General features: G+C 39.9%; 1 protein-coding gene across 3 annotated transcripts in view; it reads right to left on the reverse strand.

Moving 5' to 3' along the window:
• The window catches only part of CFAP58 (cilia and flagella associated protein 58), a 70,325-nt gene that overhangs the window by 27,294 nt on the left and 26,224 nt on the right, over positions 1 to 16,807 (reverse strand). For all 3 annotated transcript variants that reach the window (XM_029081060.2, XM_039914393.1, XM_007667659.3), the window contains exons 10-15: positions 14,760 to 14,921; positions 13,416 to 13,562; positions 8,369 to 8,509; positions 7,404 to 7,627; positions 5,758 to 5,869; positions 1,546 to 1,650 (exon numbers count right to left, since the gene is read on the reverse strand). In XM_029081060.2, the coding sequence (XP_028936893.1) occupies positions 1,546 to 1,650; positions 5,758 to 5,869; positions 7,404 to 7,627; positions 8,369 to 8,509; positions 13,416 to 13,562; positions 14,760 to 14,921 (891 nt within the window). The remainder of the gene's footprint in view (positions 1 to 1,545; positions 1,651 to 5,757; positions 5,870 to 7,403; positions 7,628 to 8,368; positions 8,510 to 13,415; positions 13,563 to 14,759; positions 14,922 to 16,807) is intronic.

Genomic DNA, 16,807 nt, shown 5'->3' on the forward strand with positions numbered 1-16,807 from the left:
TACCGATTTGTAAATTCCAAGTGCTTAGTACAGTGCTCTGCACATAGTAAGCGCTCAAATACTATTGAATGAATTAATTAATTAATAGAGAAAAAGTATTTACAGATAGAGAAAGCTGGAGGAAGAACAATCATAATGCAGAAAAGCATGCCAACAGATCAGAATGAGACAGATATACAGATAATTGAATGCACAGGAAAACAGAATAGATACATCAAATATAAATGTACATCTGTGGGCAAGTGCTGAAGACAGTATTAATGCGCACAAGTGCTAAGGGTGGGTGTTGGCCTGTTACAACTGAATTATTGAATTAATTGGGGAAGATTTCATGGAAGAAATTGGATTTTTGAAGTGCTTTAAAAATGGGGAGAGAACTGTGGTCTGGTAAATTTGCTGAGGGAGGGAGTTCCAGGCTAGGAAAGCAGAGAGAGAAAGGGGTTAGGAGGTAGGAGAGTTAAGACAGAGGTATTGTTAGTAGGTGAGTTTAGGAGGAGCCAAGAATGCAAGATGGGGAGTGGCTAGTGAGGAGTGTTATTAGGGAAGAAGGTGATAATAATGATTATGATTATATTTGTTAAACACTATGTGTCAAGCATTGTTCTAAACACTGGGGTAGAAAAAAGCTAAATCAGGTTGGCTCGAGTTCCTGCCCCACACAGGGCTCACAGTCTTAATCCCCATTTCATAGATGAGATAAATGAGTCACAGAGAAGGTAAGTGACTTGCCTGAGGTTACATAGCAGGATAAAGCAAAAATTAGAACCCAGGTCCTTCTGACTCCCAGGACGGTGGTCTATCCACCAAGCCATGCTGCTTCACTACCTGGCCTAATGGAAAGAGGTGAAAGCTGATGGAAAGTTGTGAAGTCCATCAAAATTGGGGGTAAAAATGACCAGAAAAAAGTAACAGATGAGGCTGGTGCCCTTTTGCTCAATGTACAGACCACCCCCCAGTAATCACATTGAGGGGAATCTGCCTGCAGCCATCCCTGAAAACCAAGCATACCTGAAATCTATAAACAAGAGATTATAGATCTGCCACTCCACCACTGGTATGTAATTCCCACTGATATCAATTACAGAGGCTCAGCTCCCAGAAAGGAAATATTTCATTAAATTTCACTCCACAATACAGTCCCTATCACTTAGATTCAAAGAAAGCTTATTACCAAAATCAAAACCACAGTACAAAACCCAGCTGAAACGTACCTTTTGTGTTAAAGTAATCAGAACTATGAAGAACAGAGAATTAAGAAGGGCCTGACAAAAGGAACTGTATAGGCTTGAAAGATTGTCTGTGTGACCCAATAAAACAAGTCTAGCCTTTCACTTTGTTTTGCACAGTTCTCCAGATATCTATGATCACAGTATAAAAGGTCAATTAATCAACCCGTGCTTGTTCTCTATATATGAGTTACTGTTGCCATCTACAGTAAATTGTGGGATGTGCCACCCTTGAATGAATGCTACAAACTTTCAGATGTGTCAAGAACTTATTAAATGTAATATCAGCTATTTAGAGACAAGAAAAGGAGAATACTACCTGAAGGAGTAATTCTTTTTCTACCACCTCTTCAGTCTTGCAGATGAGACGCTTCTGCAGAGTATGGATCTTCTGGATCAGTTCAAAGGTGCTTGGGTCACTGGCCTGACCAAAATTAACAACATTTAGTCACTTTCAGCAATAAACCCTCTAGAAAGACCTAAGGATTAATCTTAGATCTTAAATGCATTTATATTTTATCTAACGTTTATTAGAGACCTATTGTGTAGGACCAATAAGGTCTAAAAGTGCAATTGTACTGAAATTTCATTTACTCGCATAGGACACAAGATAGATGATTGCACACTTTTTTTCTGGTTTGGCGGTTTTGAACAGTAGTAAGACAGGGCAGTACACCGAACTGTGAAAGCACAGTTTAATAGGGAATAACATCTGAAAATTCTGAAGATGGTATGAAACATCAATTGGGGAAGGGGGTGACAGGTTTTGTCAACACCCCTTCAAAACTTTATGAAATTTGGAATGATTCCCTTGAAAGGGAAAGCCATGATATACCAGGAGGTGAAAATCAGATTGCCCAGAGATTAATGCTAGAAACACAGAGGACAAAATTAGGAGCATGGAAGGTGGAGTTGGAAGTCTTTAACCAACATGAACTACAATGCTGCCAAGGGATAGTCTTCGCAAACTGAAAGGCACAGCAAATCTTCCTTCTGGGTATACAGTGCTAGCTAGGACCTCGCTGTAACTATAAGCAAGAGTTTGAAAACAATGGGAAAATAATCTGGATGAAATGAAATCTTTTTCACCCCAAAGCCCATTAAAGCTTTCAAAATGCTTTCTCTGGGATACTATTTTTTAATGGTCTATATTAAGCGTTTACTATGTGCCAGGCATTGTACTAAGTGCTAGAATAGATACAAAATGATTGAGTTGGTCACAGTCCATGTCCCACAGGGCGCTCAAAGTCTTAATCTTATGGGAAGCAGCGTGGCTCAGTGGAAAGAGCATGGGCTTTGGAGTCAGAGGTCATGAGTTTGAATCCCAGCTCTGCCACTTGTCAGCTGTGTGACTGTGGGCAAGTCACTTAACTTCTCTGTGCCTCAGTGACCTTATTTGTAAAATGGGGATTAAGACTGTGAGCCCCACGTGGGACAACCTGATTCTCCTGTGTCTACCCCAGTGCTTAGAACAGTGCTCTGCACATAGGAAGCACTTAACAAATACTAACATAAAGTAATCTCCATTTTACAGATAAGGGAACTGGAGCATAGAGAAGTTAAGTGACTTGCCCAAGGTCACATAGCAGACAAGTGGCAGAGGAGGGATGAGAACCCAGGTTCCTCTGACTCCCAGGCCTATGCTCTTTCTACTAGGCACACTGCTTCTCCTTATTTCTACTCTAAAAGGGAATGAAGTACTAATAAAATGCATCCCTCCAATATGTCCAGACATTATTTTTGAAAAAGTCCACATAGTGTTGAAACAGTATACATGGTTCACTCAATCTTGGGAGTTTCAAGAATATGAAAATACCGATTATCACATATACTAATTTCTACTATATTCTTCCAAGCACGTAGTGCAGTGCTCAGCCCACAGTATGTGCTAAATAAATGTTACTGATTGATTGATCAGGAAGGGTATTTATTAGGACCACCTGTGGGAAGAGCATCTTAATGTGAACTTTGGTATTACAGGGTGGGCCCAACTTTTAACACAGGTGCCACCATTCAGTGAGAAACTTAATGGCCATTCAAATGACTCCCTGTTCCTCATGCAAAAAAGTGGTGAAGACACACAGCTCTCTGACTTTGAACCACTTGACCTCCTAAACAGGGAAAGATTACGTTCAGGAGAGCATATAAAATGGGGGGGGCTTTTTTTTTTTTTTGAGGAAAGAGGGAGAAAAGGATGGAATGAGAGGAAGGGTAGAGATTAAGGGAAGAAGATGTTTACCCAGGTCTGTCATATAATTGTTGCCATAATCACCAGTCACATGGCATTGGCTAGAATACCCAGCACAGGCTAGGTTTTAGTCACTAGCTTCGGACTATATTAAGTACTTTCTATAAACTACAGCTGTTCTACCTTTAAAGGAAGACGAGAGCGGTTCCAGCAGTTGATGTGTCAAGGCAACCCAGAAGACCAGTCCCAGGGAGGATTTACAGAACAACTTGTGGGTCTAGGGATTCACCTCACCCTGAAGCCATCACCAGACCTTTTGAACAGTGTGGGGGTGAAAGGGACCTCTGATTTGACCCCCACTGGACTCAGAATCCAGTGAGAAGAGACACTATCCCACACCAAGAGATGGTAAGGGTAAGTGAAATTAGGTTCCAGGGGAGGCTCCACCCACAGCCCCCTTCCAAACGCAGGGGTTGGAGCAGGCTAGTGATATCTTTGGGTCTGAGAATCTGGCTTCTACTCCCAGCTCCTGTATTTACCAGTTATACCCCCTATAAACTGAAAACTCCTTGTGGGCAGGGACTATGTCTACCAACTCAGCTGTAATCTCCCAAGCACTTAATGCAATGTTTTGAAAAGAGTAAGTGCTCAATAAATACCATTAATTGATTGAGTGATCTTGGACAATTCATTTAACTTTGTTTCTTCATCTGTAAAATGGAAACTAAATACCTGTTCTCCCTCTCCAGCTAGGCTGGAAGCCCCTTGGGGGACAGGGAGGTGTCTGAAATGATTCTCTTGTATCCAGCTTAGTGCTCAGTACAATGTTTGGCATGTAGTAAGTACTTAACAAATACCACAATCACTATTACCTGCCCAAAGAACCAGGAAGGGTCTTCCATTGCCTCAATTAAGATGATGCCTCCATAGAGATGATGATCTTGCCAGGCACATGTGTGCCTTGTGCCCTCCATGTAATTCATTCAATCATATTTGAGTGCTTACTGTGTGCAGAGCACTGTACTAAGCACTTGGAAAGTACAATTCAATCTGCTTTACTCTCAGCTTATACTTTAAACTGACCTGACACCATATTTTTTCTAGTCTATTTGTACTACAAGTATTTTCAAAATTGTATAACCTGTACCTCCTCTCTTTTTCTAGAGAAACTGACCTGGAATTGCACACTTTAAAATTTTTCTTTGAAACATCAAGAATCAATTACTATGTCAATAAATGATTTCAAAGTCTTTGGTAGGATCTCTTCAGGGGCATCTATATCATCACTTATTTAGTAGGCAGCTCAATCACTTTTTCAGAGATGAATGAGTGGGCAAAAAACACATTTCCACCAGTTCTGCCTTTAAGTATAGCCAGTAGTGCCAACTGATAGTCATGTTTGGACTCACTGGCAGATATTCACCAGGCTGGGTTGTCTTATTAAAATTCAGGCTTTCTTATTTACATTTGCAAAGCATAACCCTTAGTGCTTGCTTCATTGTAAAAAAAACCTCTACTTTTTGCAACCTTCTGGGTTGATTTTCTTCCTTCACCCCATGTTTTCTTTCATCATGAGCCCAGATGACACTGCTAAATGTATCTCAGCTATTTCTCTCTTGCCATCTACACAGCTGAGTATAATAGAAAAGGATAGCAACGTTTTCTCCTGCACACTCAGGTTTAGTCAATCCATGGAAATTTCATTTTTCTTTGCTCAATTTGCTGCTGAAACTGTCCGTGTTGACTTGATGGAAATGAGAACTGTGAGCTCTAAACATAAAATTAATGGTACCTAAAAGTTATTCAGTGTTTGTCTCAATAATATGTTCACAATTCCATGATCCGCCCCTCCAGGGAAAGCCTCAGTTACCAACTTAAATCCTCTTAAATGGGGTTGAGTCAACAAATTCATAATTCTTGGAGGAAATAAAGGTGGAAAGTGGTTATTGGGCCAGGGTATCTGAGCATCTTACTTCATCAAAGCCCAGAAAGAAATCAAGGAAGTGATAAGCAGCCAGGAAACTGCACTAAAAGGAGTGGGAGAGACAGGGAGAAAAAGAAGGGGGTGAGAGAAGAAAGTTTTCTATTTGATTAAGCTCCCAGGCAGGCAAGAAGTAGTTGAAACTAAGTTAAAGCTCCTGGTCCATTTGGAACCATCTTGCTCTGCAATAGTACATTTAGCATTTGCCCTTCTCTTCCTCTAAAAGTGACAATGTGCATGGTATGAAAAAAATATATGTTTATGTAATGCTCTAGTTTAGTGATGGTGGGGTGGGTGGGAGATTGGGAGTGAGGCCATTGGGAAAAGGAGCAGGAGGGATAATGCTGTGTCCGATATGATACCTCCAGTTTTCTCCATCTGTGTACATTCAGGGGGCTTTCCAGCTCCTCCTCCAGGGCTCTGCACCGTGTCCGTTCCTTCAAGAATTCTCGTTGCAGGTGAAACACCTCCTGCCTGAATGAGAAACCCTTTCTTTAGAAAAAAAGTTGTGCATTGTTTAAAATATCTTTCTCCAAAGAAAATAGTTGGAAGCTACAGGCAAACATTCTTGTTGACGAGGACACTGGAGGAAGCAGCATGGCCTAGTGGATAGACCACAAGCCTGGGTGTCTAAAAGACCTGGGTTCTAATCCCAGCTTGTCTGTTGTGTGAGCTTGGGCAAGTCACTTAACTTCTCTGTGCCTCAGTTACCTCATCTATAAAATGGGGATTAAGGCAATGAGCCCCATGTGGGACAGGAACTGTGTCCAACCCAATCACCTTGGATCTACTTCACTGCTTAGTACAGTGCCTGGCACATAGTAAGTTATCATCATTATACCCTTTCTACCAAAAATGTGCAAAATGCTAGTATGACATAGTCTCTCTTAATTGCCTCACTTAAATTAAAATTTCATCAGCCAAATAACCATTAGAATTAGTTGCATGATTTTCAGTTATTAGAGCCACTATTTTCAAAAGTTGTTTAGATCTATTACTTGGAATGCATGGCCAGATTTTTAAGATTTTTCATCCATTTCCTAGAGGTTTAGTTAGATGGGCAGTGAGAAAAGTCTTGGCAAACCAGGAATGTTTATTGCAGCTCTGGAGGAATCCTATTAATTGGGCAAGTGATAAAAATGACTCCTAGAGCTGGCAGTCTTAGTGAAGGTTTTGGAGTTCATTAAAAGGGGGACCTGCTGTTGTAGTTAGCAAGAATTGATCCATTCATGAGAGCTGACACCACAATACTCTCAAATACATCCCTAGCATTTCAATATCCAAACCTCTTTCTAGTCCAATGAATTTTGGCAGCAGGTTCACAATCTATCCTTGTTGGTAACGTTAATTTACAGTCATAACTTTAAAGGTCCCCCACCAGGTTGCAGGGAACCATAGGTAGCTAGCTCCCCGAAATGTACTGCTCCTCTTATTTGATTTCCTGGAAAATGCCAGATTTCCTATAAAAACACAGTGCATTTGTCAAAGGGCAAATCCATCCGACATATATGGCAAAAAGAACTTTGGAAGCACTAAATCAAAGTGAAAATACTAAAAAATCAATCTAAATAAAAAGTTTAGTCTTTAAGGAAGCTTGTTTTGAATGAAAATTGAATTAAATGTTTCTCTCACTTCAATCACAGAAAAATCTGGATGAAGAAAACAGTCGTTATTAAATCCGTAAGGACGTTCCACCTTCTGTATATTGCCTAATTAAAATAATTCTATATAGCTCATTGAATAAGCAACAGATTCCTGCTCTTTGCAGTCAAGTTTGCTACACAAAAGGTGTGGTGTTGATATCAACTTTAGTGCTTTCAAATCGTGGATGACTGGTTTCTGAATTTCAAATAGTTCATGTTTGAGGTTAGATAACGAAAGCCCCTCTCAGTGCACCTTGTTTGTTACTTCAAGTTTTACTGGGAGTAAAAACAATTTTTTTCACCTATCCCCATTGTAACAGCATGGCCGCAACAGTGGATGAAATTCATTCCATCTGTTTTTCTACCTGAGCTCTTCCACATTTGCCACGCTCTTGGAGAGAATTCCCTTTTCCCTTCGAAGTTTCTTTATCTCAAGTTTGAGAATTCGGATGTCTTCCACTCTTTGTCTGTACTGGGTCTCTCCTTTGTTCAGTATGGACTGCTGAATCTTGATTTTTTCATAGAGCAGAGCCAACTCATCATTGCGTCGAACAAGCTGGGATCCAAGAATATCTCTCTCACTGATCACCTAGAAATGCAGGAAAAGGGCAACATGGTGAGCCGTGGTCACCAGAAACTGTCAGCTCCAGAGGTCCTAGATATTTCACCATCTATGAATCGGAAATCAAAATATTTCAGAATCAGTGAAGCAAATACTGAAGTAGCCCTGGCTTGACTAAATTTAATTCAGATAAGTGAGCTTTTTAATAATAATTATGGTATTTCCTAAGTGTTTACTATGTGCCATACTTACTAAGCACTGCAGGGTAGATACAAGATAATCAGGTTGGACACAGTTCTTGTCCCACTTGGGACTCACAGACTAAGTGCTTATTATGTGCTAAGCACTAGATACAAGATAATCAGGTCAGACATAGTTTCTGTCCCACATAGAACTCACAGTCTTAGTAGGAAGGAGTAGTATTCGATACCCATTTTCCAGGTGAGGAAACTGAGGCACAGAGAAGTTTAGTGACTGCCTCCAATTACACAGCAGACAAGTGGTGGAGCTGGGATTAAAATCTAGGTTCTCTAACTCCCAGGCCCATGGTCTTTTCGTTATTCATTCATTCATTCGACCATATTTACTGAGTGCTTACTGTGTGCAGAGCACTGTACTAAGCACTTGGAAAGTACAATAGAGCAATAAAGACAATCCCTGCCCACAGTGAGCTCACAGAAAAGGTTGCCAAAGAATGTTTTATGCACTGGTAGTTCATTCTCCTGGAAAGGTACGAATTGAAAGGCTCCTTTGTTGAAGTCTTCTTACCTGATCTAATTCCTTCTTTTGCCTCAGCCTTTCAGCATCAGACTCGGCAATGATTTTCAGGAGTTTTCTCTCTTCTGATTCTTGTTTTTCAATAAAATGTTTGGTCTCCAGAGCTGCTTGTTTCATCTTCACCAGTTCTGCCTGACAAGAGAAAATGATACAAACAAATTTTACTTCATAAGAACAAGGAAATTCATAGCCTAGGAGTTTAGGATTAGGATTTAGAACTACTGCTGAGCTTCATGTTTCCCATGTGCTTTCATTTAACACATTTTGATCGTTCTCAAGAGTAAATAAGAAATGTCCCCCTTCCCCCACCAAAAAGCTTCATAAAGTAAAGGAGTAAAGCACATTGTCAGGTTTTTTTTATTGTGAGTTATGCCCAGGAGGAATTTTTTTAAGACTTTTCTATATGTGTGTAGAAAGGCTTCGTTTATATATGAATACAGCATACACTCTATGTTGTATCGACTACATTCCAGATGAGTGGACCAAAAAAAACCCAACAAACTGCTGCTGTCATGAGAGAATTCAGTGATACAGCTAGTTAACATATTGTCGTGTCTTATGCTGTCAAGTCGTCTCTGACCCTTAACGACGCCATGAACACATCTCTCCCAGAAGGCCCCCACCTCCATCTGCAATCATTTTGGTAGTGTATCCATAGAGTTTTCTTGGTAAAAATACAGAAGTGGTTTACCATTGCCTCCTTCCATGCAATTAACTTGAGTCTCCACCCTTGGCTCTCTCCCATGTCTCTGCTGCCCAGCACAGGTGAATTTTGACGTGTAGTAGATTGCCTTCCACTCACTAGCTACTGTTCAAGCTAGGAATGGAAAGGATATGCCCCTGCTTGACACTCCCTCTCTTAGTCAAGACTGGTAGTGTATTGGAAACTCTCCAGGTTGAACTCTGAGAGGGGAATTGACATATTGGGTTTACCATATTTGGTCTTTAGAGGCATCTTGTAAATGTGTGTTTGATAATCTCATTTTAATCATTCCTGAAGGTCTGTCTCCCTTGCCAGACCACACACTTGGGCCTCATTTAGAAGAGCAGTTAGGGAGGAAATCCGCAGAGAGATGCAGAGCAGGCTCAGGATTGGGACTCACAGAACTAGACAAGAGAAAGGGGACAAGCAAGATCCTGAAGCCCAAAAACTGGAATTACGGGAGGTGTTGTCAGGGCCTGACCAAATTCACTGAGGGTAGAATTAAACTTAAGTTCCTATGACCAAGAGAGGGGTCTGGGGCTGCCCTGAAAAGGCTGCCGGATTGCCAAAAGCCCTCCCGTGTCTCTAAAGTGGATGCCCTGGCCTGCTTGTCTTTAGAGAAATCTGACCAAATTATTTTTGTTAAAATGGGGATATCAGAGATTACTCTGAGAACCAGGACATCAAACATGAACCCTAAATGCACACCTTCGCCATCCCTCACAGCAATCATTACAGTTGGGGAGGGAGGTCTTGGATTGGAGGCCTCGGGCACACAGGGATGTCCAATGTCTGTGATGTCAATGATATCCCAATTAGTGGACATTGAGCTTTGCTCTGTTCCATCATGGCCGGGGAAACATCAAGACACTCTACCTGTCCCTATCCACCAGACTGGGAATTTTTCTAACAAAAATAAAAAAAAAATTCTCCATCAGATTGGAGCTCTGAGAATGCGAAATGGATATTTCAATTTCTTCAATAATTTATGAGAGTAAAGATACTGATTGGATACTTAACCCTTGCTTAATAAAACTTATTTTTTCTTCTAGACAACATTCACTTCTCTGTTAAATGTCAAAGATTGATCAGAATCCATGAACAGAACTAAATTTAGGCCTCGTTATATTAAAATGAAATCAATCTATAGAAGAATCTGTCCACAAATGTAAAACTTCATGCATTTGTCGTGACTTTGAGTTTTTAAATAATATATCTAAATTCTGCAGGTTCTCTTTATAAAAAAAATGAGTTGTAAACAGGATGTAGCATTAGATGTTGACAGCAACTGCTGACATAAACAAATATCCCGGGTCTAATACAGTTAGCAGTTATAAATCTGTGCTCTCTTGTGAAGTAAAGAGTTTAACTATTTTGCTAGTTACATAAAGGACCATCAACTCAAACAGTATTTGTTGTTTCAGTGCTTATACTGTATTGTGGTCTCTATGTACAAAGTAATAATAAAATGCAGGGTACAGCTGCTCGCTCCCTTACCATCCTGAATTTATGCACTCTCTGACGGGTAACTTTTGAATATACATCATGTTATTTAGTCATATAAATAGATCAGGCACTTTAAGAAAAATGCATGTGATTCCAGTCCTTTCACACTGTATGATCCCATTTACTCTTGAGAAACTACACGCTTTCTTTGGCGCAAGCAAATAGGATCAGTTGAAATCTCCTTGTCACAGAATAATTGGATTCTTTCTCTGCCATTGTTCACCATCCATGTAATTCCACAGAATCACTCTGGCAAAAGAATACAATGCCCCAAAGCCAGTGTCTAATATGTTCCTGGGCTCTGGGTATATGGTTTTTCTAGTGAATAATTCAGAAGCAATCAAAGTGCTGTCAAATTGACGCTGGATGATTCAAAAGTGACTAGACAGAATCAGAGCCTTATTAGGGCCAAAAGTTAGATGTTGAAAATCAGCAGGTGAAAGGCTTCTTCTTAACTAATGTAACAAGTTGAAAGCAGACCGGCAGATGAGCCCAAATGTGCCTACTTTTTACAAAAAAAAAAAATTATTGGCATTCTGTCCTAACCAGAATGTGCTGACAATGCCTAACCAGAATGTGCTGACGGTACCTGACTTGACAATTGGAAAATGGGGTGTGAAGAGGCAGGACTTTTCTTCTGACGGTCCTGGAAGGCTCAAGAAGGGCTGTTTTGTTAATGGGCAACTCATAGTATATCCACGAGAACAGGGAATGCTGTGCATCTACTGATTTATAAAACTCTACTTTAAAAACATAGGCATTCCCTCACTACTCCTCACCACCTTGGGCCTGCTGTCCAAGAAGCTACCTTCACCCTGGTGGGTGTAACTATATAATATCTCCATTTATTTAGTCACTTTTGGCTTATTTTCATTTTTATCATTGTCTTGTATCTACCCAAGCATGTAGGACAGTGCTTGACACAGAGTAGGAGCTTAACAAATATCATCACTGTTATTGTTCCTATTGTCTGTATACAATTTGTGCCTGCCTGACTTCCCAATTAGATTCTAAACTCAAAGTCAGGGTTTACGTCCTTTACTCTTATTATATACTTAAAAGTGCCTCGATTAGCGCTCTACTTATAACAGGTTCTCATAAACACTGTCAAAGACGATGATGACCCTGTTGAAGGTTTAAGAAAGGGTTGAACCCATTCATGAATGGGAGGTCCCAAATAGATTATTGGAGGTATGGTGCATTGTGAAAAACAGAAACCTTGTCCAAGTGCTTAGTCCAGTACTCTTCACACAGTAAGCATTCAACGAATACCATTGGTTGACCACTGAGCTGACCCACTAGGTATTGCTTGTGTTCTATTTTATAACTACACAATTAAAAAAAGGTCAGATCTAAAGCAAAAGGAAGACTGAAATGCATGGAAGAGAGAGAAAACCAAAGCAAGGAACAGAGACACAGCAAAATAAGGAGATTCAGATAAAGACAAGAAATAAAGGGAATGGGAGATTTTAAAAGACACATAAACCAAAAAACAAGCAGAAACACAGAAAGAGAAGGAGAAAACTGAGACAGACACTCTGAAAAATAGATGGATAGACAGAGCAAATCTAGCTTGTTAAATGGTAGGCAAAGAAGGTTCTTGAATTGGTATTTTAAAATTTATCTATTCAATATCCAGTCATGCTACTTCCAAACACCAAAATGGCAGGCACCGATAGCATCAAAATTCATGTGTTATAATGTCTGTTGGTGTCACAAGACTTTCTGGTTCCACCACAAATCCAGTACATCCACTTTAGTTGATTGCTACATGGATAATACTAGTTGCAGCCTTGATGCTAGGAACTCCGATCCAAGACCTTTTAAAGAACTGAGAGTCCCTCAGAGAGCAAAAGATTAAAGAAATAATTATGCCTTCCAGGTAGTCTGAGAATTCAGCATCTAGATTAAGGTTTTCACAGTTGACAGATGCAGAAACCAAGTTGTTTAGTCTTCATTATAGGAGGACAGGGCCAGCTTCACATGGTAGAATTAGGAAACAGTCACCTCAGGGCACATGGTCAGAGTGCACAGTGTCCAGAGGTGGCTGTGATTGGCAGCAGTGGAATAATAGTGATCTGACAGTGAGGTGGCAGGGGCATGCATGGCAGTGTTTTAAACTTTTAAAGCACCCAATTGGAGTCAGAATTGGCACAGGGATCTGGGAAGTAAATACAATAGCTCTGGAGAAATGGATGCTGGTCAGGGGTGTCCCCCCAAAAAAAGAAAAAACAGTCTAGGTCTGGGGGTTCAAATGGGCTTCCACATGATTCCACTACATTATGTTGCATGACCACACAATGTAACATGGTAATATAATACAGAATATATGGAATGCTATGTGCACACACAGTCTGCAATGGCACCATATGGAATGGAATTTTTCTTGCTACTTTGGGGCAGCCAAATGTCTGAAGCCAACCTTTATAGGGTCTATAGGTGTCATTCAGCATGGCTTAGTGGAAAGAGCACAGGCTTGGGAGTCAGAGGTTGTGGGTTCTAATTCCGACTCCGCCACTTGTCAGCTGTGTGACTTTGGGCAAGTCACTTCACTGTGCCTCAATTACCTCATTTGGAAAATGGGGATTAAGACTGTGAGCCCCACGTGGGACAACCTGATAACTTTGTATGTACCCCAGCACTTAGAACAGTGCTTGGCACATAGTAAGTGTTCAACAAATACCATCATTATTATTATTCTTCAGAATCAGGGAAAACTAGAGTTTTTTATAAAGCAAAATAAATGTTGACAAATGCAATTTATCACTAGTCAGTGAACATGATGTAATATTAAAAACATATCCTTCTCTTCAGTAATAGAGATATTACCTTTAATGCCTCCTTCTCTTTCTCTATTCGCTGATGATCCAAGTGCAATCTCACAAGAGCTGATTCTTTGGCTGTGATTTCTTCTTTCAGCTGGTCTACTTGATGGGTCATAATCTTTAATTTCCTCTTCATTTCTGTTAATTCATCCTTATAAGACAAAAGAAGAAATTTTGAAAAATAAATTGAACTGCCATAAATGTTCATGTGGAAGTTCAACATAAACTGGTACTGAAAATGTTAGATCATTTGAGGGAGGGTTCATCTGTAAACAATGGTTTCTTAATCTAATTACAATTTAGAATTACTACTCCACATTTACATTAGACCTTTCAGCAATCAGTCTCAAAGTACTTTAAAATATCAATCTCAGAACATTTCCAAGAGGTAAGTATGATCCTCAGTTTATGTGGGGAAAAAAAAAAAAGGAATTGTCAGCAAAGCCGTACTGTAACTCAAAGCTTCTGAAGACAAATTCTGGGATTAGATGAATGGGCTCTGCTATTTTCTACTAAGTGGTGATTGTGACAGCTGTGTTTTAAGATTACAGATTTAAGGATAGCAATCCCCACAAATATCTAAAACAGGATTTGGGGTGGAGGATCCAATTTTTCATTTATTTACTTGTCCTTCATACTCAAAGTGGACCCTTCTGATGGTGAAATTCACATATTAGATAAGCTACAACTTTAACTAGTAAACTGATAACAAAGGAACGCATGGACGAGCCCGTTGTGGGCAGGGATTGTCTCTGTTGCTGAATTGTACTTCCCAAGCGCTTAGTACAGTGCTCTGCACACAGTAAGCACTCAATAAATACAATTGAATGAATGATTAGAGATGAGAGAGGAAAGCGAGCCAATGGGAGGGATCCCCTTGCTGCTCTGTGCAATCTTGTTGGCTTGCACTTGCTGATTGTTGACATATTAACTTTAATATTTAATTGTATATAGTATACATGTTTAACTTCTCTCCTTGATTGTGAGCTCTTCGATGGCAGGCACTGTCTTTCATTCTTCCTGTCATTGTAAATTCTCACGCACGGAGTATGGTTAGACACTCTGAAGGAGCTCAATAAATATTTTTTATGATGTGACGATGAGGGAAAAATGTGCCTCCAATAATTCAGAACTTTTCTCACAGGAAAGTATCAGTAAAAAATTCCATATAATTGGATCTTGTCTGCCATATAAACTAATGGCTTCATGAAACTGTGCCATTATTTCAGCTATGGGCTTTACTACTTGTTTTAAACATTTCTTCTAATTAGGACAATTAATTAGGGACTATTTTAAGCCTTTGAGGGGGAATATGTTCAGTTAGAAAAATAAAAGCATATAATAATACCTGAGCTTCAATCAGATTTTTACTGTAGAGATTCCTATCTGACCGCACAGCCTCATACAGGTTCTGCTGCTGTTTTAATTTTGTCTCCAACTCAGCTATCTTTTTCTTGTAGTCAAAGATCTGCATCTCCCGGATTTTGATGTCTTCCATGTTGAGAAGGACCTGGAGCACAAAGAAGGAAATGAACATGATTAAATGGCCCAGCTGCAATTATTAGGTTTGACCTGAACTTTGATTTCCATCTTAAGGTGACAGCCTCCAATCCCAAGGATCAGGAAATGGGACTGCAGCCAGTAACTGCAGTTCACCACAGACTCTCATCCCTTCTGCCCTTGGGAGAATTTCTCTTCTATTTACCGGTTGCTTGGAGTAATGCCCAGATATAAAGACTCAAATCACAGAGACAAATAAGAAACATTTCTTTCAATTGTGTAAACAACTGATAGTGTTAAAGGGATCTCAACAGAAAATATTAATCTCTGAAAGACAATAGCAGAGAGACACATTTGGATGACTTAGGCAGCTAGTGAAGTACAAGGATGTAGCCTTCTGAATAACACAATAATATCTAATTATAGAAAGTTCCTATGAACGCATCATGAAGTGCATCACTGAGCATTTAATACAGTGCGCTGTACACAGTAAGTGCTCAGTAAGTGCCACTGATTGATAGATTTCCCCAAATGCTGTTGTCATAGCCCTGGCCTGGGCTCTTTTTCCTATTTTGCAAATAAGACAAATTAAGGAACTAGATAGGAAGGAGGCCTTAACCAAGATCAAACAGAGTAGGATTAAGAACTAGAGCCAAAGTGCCCTGTGTCACAATTCAGCACTTAAGAGTGTGCTGTCTCACTTTTCTCACATTTAGGCTGAAATGTTCCCCTACAAGCAGAACTCAGTAAAATAATTTTAAGCTCCACAGAAATATCTTAACTTTATGGATGTGGATTTAAGATGTTATTTTTAAATTACATGAAAAACCATTATAAACATGGACTTCTTTAGAAGATTTTTTTTTACCTCTCAAAAGACCCTTTTCACTTGGACAGGCACAATTTCGAGACAGATTCGTAAACCCTTACCCGATCCTGTTTCTGCTTGCTCCCCAGAAGATTGTAAGCTCCTTGAATGCAGGGATGTGGTTTACTTATTCAACTGCACTTTGCCAAGCCCTTAGAGTAGTGGTTTGCAAAGAGTAAGTGCTCAAAAAATACTATTGATTCAAATTTGTCATTTAGCCTCCCTCTACCTCTTCTAACATAAGACAAATAGACAGTAAGGGTCCTAGCTATGATATTGAACAGACCTGACTTCCAGCATTTTGAGGAAAGCAGTGTGGCCTAGTGGATAGAGCACAGGACTGGGAGCCAGAAGGATCTGGGTTCTAATTGCAACTTCTCTGCTGGGCGACCTTGGACATAGCTCTTTATTTCTCCGAGCCTCAGTTACTTCATCTGTAAAATGGGGATTAAGACTGTGTTCCCCATGTAGGATAGGGACTCTGTCCAACCTGATAAACTTGTAACTATCTCAGCACTTAATACAATGCCTGGTACACAGTAAGCACTTAAATACCATTTAACAAAAAAAAATCCCAGGACTCTCGTTGTTTCTTCTCCTATGATTCTGCATTCTCCTTTTCATTTCTAATAGCCCTCCACTGTGATTCTAGCTCCCCTTTTCACCTTTGAAATGTATATTTTTTTCATTGCCGTTTGGTTTATAATATGCAGATGGTGCTATTCCCGCTGCTGGATTTCCCACTGTTAACAAGACAGTCTTGACTTGTTTATATACCCTGACTACAGGGTCTAAATTCTCTTGACTAAGACCTCCTAGCCCAACAGCACTAAGAGCAAGGTAGCGCTTCAGAGTAAGAGCCTAGTCTAAAAGCTATGACAGATGTCTTCACATGACTCTAGTAGACCACAATAAATGTCAGTGTTCGGCTCTCTAGCCCATATCAATTCACAGCTCACTGTGACCTTATATCTATCATAGCAGCAGTTGGAAATTTTTGTTGCATTTGGGAAAAATTGGGGGCCTTT

The sequence above is a fragment of the Ornithorhynchus anatinus genome, chromosome 16 (assembly GCF_004115215.2).
Source record: "Ornithorhynchus anatinus isolate Pmale09 chromosome 16, mOrnAna1.pri.v4, whole genome shotgun sequence".
Taxonomy (NCBI): domain Eukaryota; kingdom Metazoa; phylum Chordata; class Mammalia; order Monotremata; family Ornithorhynchidae; genus Ornithorhynchus; species Ornithorhynchus anatinus.